The sequence below is a fragment of the Priapulus caudatus genome, unplaced genomic scaffold (assembly GCF_000485595.1).
Source record: "Priapulus caudatus unplaced genomic scaffold, Priapulus_caudatus-5.0.1 Scaffold275, whole genome shotgun sequence".
Classification (NCBI taxonomy): Eukaryota; Metazoa; Priapulida; class Priapulimorpha; order Priapulimorphida; family Priapulidae; genus Priapulus; species Priapulus caudatus.
Genome location: NW_014577336.1, coordinates 34,148 through 39,506, shown reverse-complemented (window position 1 = coordinate 39,506; position 5,359 = coordinate 34,148). Strand labels below are relative to the sequence as shown.

General features: G+C 44.9%; 1 protein-coding gene across 1 annotated transcript in view; it reads right to left on the bottom strand.

The window, feature by feature from the left end:
- LOC106808419 overlaps positions 1 to 2,822 on the bottom strand; it is a gene marked incomplete at its 5' end in the record, with an annotated part of 16,833 nt that extends 14,011 nt beyond the window's left edge. Inside the window, one exon of the mRNA XM_014811137.1 lies at positions 2,567 to 2,822. Coding sequence (XP_014666623.1) covers positions 2,567 to 2,822 — 256 coding nt within the window. The remainder of the gene's footprint in view (positions 1 to 2,566) is intronic.
- Between the last annotated feature and the right edge of the window lie 2,537 nt (positions 2,823 to 5,359).

Below are 5,359 nucleotides of genomic sequence, written 5' to 3'. Positions count from 1 at the left end.
ATGTTTATATTTGTAATATATCATTTGTAATATATGTTTCTAGAAGAACATTGAATATATTCTATGCAAACATAGTGACATGGTGGACTTCCATTTGATATGAATTGTACAAAGTCATGTATACATTTCTGATAAATTTTTTAATCACAACACTAAAATAATGACTTTTATAGCCCCTCTGCCAAATAAACTAATAAAGCAAATGTATAAGTTTCAGTATAATACTGATGGCCAAGACATACCGAGAGAGGTTTCTAACATGTTCATGATAATCTGTATACTCTATTACTGCATTGCATATACTCACTATTGTAGGCCTACTCTATTGTACATCATTTTATTTCTTGCCCGAAACACGTGGACAATACGTATAGCCGCGATCAAATGCTTCTACGACGTGGTAACAGATAACGTGGTAACGTGGTTACATACATACATTCACACGACATTAACAAAACTTATACTACAGTTACATCGTATGCACGGCTTGGTGAATGCAGTCTCAGTTTAATCGATCATGAATGCAGGTTTGCGTCCCTACCGACGAGAAAGCACAAAGGAATAAAATTATGTTCGCGCACGTGCCATTCCATCACCACGTGAACCGCTATTGTCTTTTTAATTCGACACAAAAACACCGCCACGTCAATACAGCCCCTATACGGGTGTGTGTATGACGAACCCTGGATATTCCTGATTAGCAATCCTGCTCCGTGCATAATATTAATGTTATGTGCATAAAATTATTAAGGCCGCGTTTGCCAAACACGCGCGTGTGCAAGCGTAAATGATGGACCAATTTCAGAAGCTGGTCAGTATATATTACCACTATTCGACGTGTCTCCCAAACGTGAAATTATACTTTTGTATTAATTATATCGTTTGTTTCTCACTAATTATATGCAGATGATTAAATGGACGAACGAGACAGTAATATTGCATCAGTTAAAATACGTACTAGTGGTGCGTACTGATTGTGACATGGAACGTGACAATCAGCAAGCATTAAGATCACGAAGAGGGACTTATATCCCTTTGCGCTCTAGGTACCCTCTTATCACCCTGCTTTCAACCCGCGTGCATCTAAGCTGCGAATCCACACGGCAAGGCACCTGCGGCTACAGTTGCAAGTAGCCGGTTTGATAGTAAGTGGAGCTCTACTAATCTCACTTGCGCGCTATTGCAGTGGCTCGATAAGGTAGTTAGCGATGGCGCAGGGGCGCACACACACACACAGTCGCACACTCGCACGTGGGCATTACGCGTCGAAGAAGACATTACCCCCCTCGAATGACCTGACGGAAACGTAGCCATGCTGGTACAGCAGCAGCAGCAGCGGTGGTTAGACTGCAAAGCCTCGTAAAAACGGTGCGTGTGAAGTATACCCGCCACAAAGTCTTCGTCGAGATGACATTATATACAGGAAGTCGTTGTCAGCAACGTTTTGCGGAACACTGGCACCGCCTGATTTGATACATTCCAGATCCGGAGTCGGAGAAGAAGAAGAAGAAGAAGAAGAAGAAGAAGAAGAAGAAGAAGAAGAAGAACAAGAAGAACAACAACAACAACAACAACAACAACAAGCAAGGTTTTAACCGAGATGGATTTTTCACAGATATATATATCTGTGAAAAATTGAATTCTTCAATATCTGAAAATATTGAATATATTATACTTACTATCTCACTCGCACGGCTACATATCTCATTGTCTTACTCATAATTACAACCGTAATAGTAGTCTTATCCATGTATTTTTCTGTGTATTATAATTGTAGTCGTGGGGATACTGTGTTTCTGACAAGCACCCACAGATTAGCTACGGCCCTCGTTGTAGACGCATATGCAGCGATGTAACTGCATGCTGTGGAATATAGAAAGCTAACCTTACAACATAACCTCCGAATCAAACCTTGCCTCCCAACCTAACGTCCAAACCAAACTTAATCTACCAACCTAACATCCAAACCATACTTAATCTATCAACCTAACATCCAAACCATACTTAATCTATCAACCTAACATCCAAACCAAACTTAACCTACAAACATAACATTAAAAACAAACCTAACCCAACAGCCTAAATTCAAAACAAAACCTAACCATCCAACCTAACATCCAAAGCAAACCTAACCTACTATCATAACTTCCAAGTAAAACGTATAACCTACCAACCTAACATTCTAACCAAACCTAACCTCCACACAAAACCTAACCCCCCAGCCTAGCATCCAAACCAAATCTTACCTCTCAAACTAAGATATAAACAAACCTAAGCTTCCCACCTAACATTCAAACCAAACCTAACCTCTCAACCTAACATTCAAACCAAACCTAACCTCTCAACCTAACCTTCCCGACCAAACGTTAGCTAGCTTCCAACATAACCTCAAAACAAATTCTAACCTACTATCATAACTTTAAGACAAAACCTATAACCTATCAATTAACTCAACCTTTTAACCAAACCTAAGATCCAAGCCAAGCCTGCATGCATGACCTTCCCACCTATAACATCTAAACAACATTTAACCCTAAAAACAAAGATGGCGTCCGTCAGCACTCACCCGAGGGCGTGTCGCACTTCCGGTCGACGTCGGCGCCCTCCTGCGGCCCGTCGCCGCGGTCGCGCTTCAGGTGACCGACCTGGTGGATGATGCAGATGTCGATGATCTTGTTGATGGTGACGAGCGCGGTGAACTGCAGGTGCTGGCCGCCGCTAACCATGCGCAGCGAGATGCGCAGCATCTGCGACAGGTGCGAGCTGAGCTCCAGCTGCTTGTCCGGCGACGACACGTTCTTCGTGAAGTTGTTGTAGGCCGTCTGCGTTGGGAGGCAGAGAAGCGAAGGTGAGAGGAGACGAACCACTCCGTGAGATGATAGGTTGAGTAGGTAAGGGTGAAAGTGAAATGCACGGCGAAGCTGTGAATTTACGCGAAACGTTATTACGAAATTACGTTGAAGCCACGCGGCACGTTTAGTGAAGTTGTTGTAGAGAATGTAGAGCGTCTGCCCGGGAGAAGGAGAGAAGCGAAGGCGAGAAGAGAAGAATCACCGAGTGAGTTAATGAACGGTCGAGTAGGTAAGGGTGAGAGTGAAATGCACGGGCGAAGACACACTGCTAGCCTCGCGGCACGTTTAGTGAAGTTGCTGTAGGGCCGTCTGGGTTGGAGGAGAGAAGCGAAGAGAAGGTCGTGTTTAAGGAAGAAGTGAGTTTAATGAACGGTCGGCGAGCGACGAAATACAGAATACATGGCGAGGAGACGTTATCCACGTTTGGCACGTTTAGTGCTCCCGAGTGAAACGCACGAGCGAAGAAATGTTACATCTACGTGACGTTGTGGTAGCGCGTCTACGAGCGAGGGAGAGAGAAGAGAAGAACCATCTCACCAAGAGCGTATAAAGAAGGCCTTCTTTATACGCCCTTGATCCCACGTATTGATGAACGGCCAGTGAGGCACGAAGGGTCGTTGTCGTATCAGGTACCTACATATATGTACGCGAGGTAGTTTTAGGTTGTTTAGTATTATGTTTATATTTTTATATGAGGTATGTTTAGGGTTAGGGTTAGGGTTAAGGTACACTTCTGTAGTACAAGTCTGGTACAATTTGTGTATACATATATGTACCTCGGGTACATATATGTAGTACCTGATACGACAACGCCCCCTTCAGCGCCAGTGAGAGTGAAATGCACGGGCGAAACAATGGTGCAGTAACCTGGCACGTTTAGTGCTCAAGAGTAAAATACACGGAGAAGACACACTGTTATCCACGCGGCACGCTTAGTGCAAGGGCGTAGCCAGGAATTTGGATTGGGAGGGGAGGGGGGTCCTCGAGCGAGTAACAAGGGGGTCTGGTGGTGTGAAATTTTTTTTTCGAGTTAAATGTAAAAATAGTGCTTTAAAATTAATTTAGACGCTGTTTTGTTGACAATACTATTTCTTCTGCAGCTCTACAACGACACCTAACCCGACCATGCTGTGTGACTAACGTCAATATACACAGCCTGACATCGGACATCTATCCATTGGATAATCTTGTACCTCCAAAAAAATATTTTGATTTTGATTTTGATTGGGGGGTCCTAGGGCCCCCAGGACCCCCTCCCTGTCTACGCGCTTGGCTTAGTGCTCGACTAGTGGTGCCACCGGACGGCCCGTCCTTGTGCAAACCGAAGGTTTGAGTTAATATATGCAGCGGCACGCTCCCCCTACTGGCAATTTAATACAAACATTACATATGGGAATTTCACTGGGAATTCGTCTAATCTGAATTCGTCGGCAACAGTGACTGACTTGGCACAGCGTTTGCTGGTAAGCATGTCATCGTAGCATCGTTGAAAAAATTTGGCATTTAAAAGCGCACGAAAAACTATAATAAAACTTAAATAACCCTAATTACCTCAATGACTACGCCCACCGCACGCCACTCACGATGTTTACTCGGTGACGTGGCCCTTCGAATTCCCATTGGTTGATACAAATCACGTGCCTCAAACTCCTTAATGACGCCACAGTGTTGTCAAGGCACATCCATAACACAAAAACCCAATTCCTCAATAGCTGAACGCCTAGAGCAGAAACGACACGGCTGAAATGTCGTTGGATCGAATCCCATCTGTTTTTTCATTATTTTCCTGTTTTCTGTTTATCCATATTTACATAATTTATTTACAACAATTTAATAACAACAAATATTTTTTTTTGGTTTATAGGGTTAGGGTTAGGGTCACAATGCACCATAAAACAGGAGTTTGAGGTACGTGATTTGTATCAACCAATGGGATTTGGTAGCTATGCAGGCCCTAGCTGCGTGTTTGTAACACAGCTGTATATTTCGCCGTCGTTGAATTTCTCTTGCGTTTCGCGTGATTGACGGAGCAGTTCTTCAGTGATTCTCATGCAATAGCGATGTTTCATGTTTATAAAAATTGACGTCATATGCGCACATGCGGAGTTTAACGGTTGGCAGCAAGCAGATGCGTGATATTGTTCGATACAAGCACACGCACGCACGCACGCACGCACGCATGTGTACGTACACACGCACGCACGCACGCACGCACGCACGCACGCACGTGTACGTGCACACACACACTCATGCACGCACGTGTACGTGCACACGCACGTACGCACGCATGCACGCACGTGTACGTACACACGCACGCACGCACGCACGCACGTCTACGTGCACATGCGTGCACATGCATGCACGCACGCACGCACGTGTACCTGCACACACACGCACGTACGCACGCACGCACACATGCACACACGTGTACCTGCACAGGTACCGTACGCACACATGCACCCACGTGTACCTGCACACGCACGCACGCACGCACGCACGCACGCACG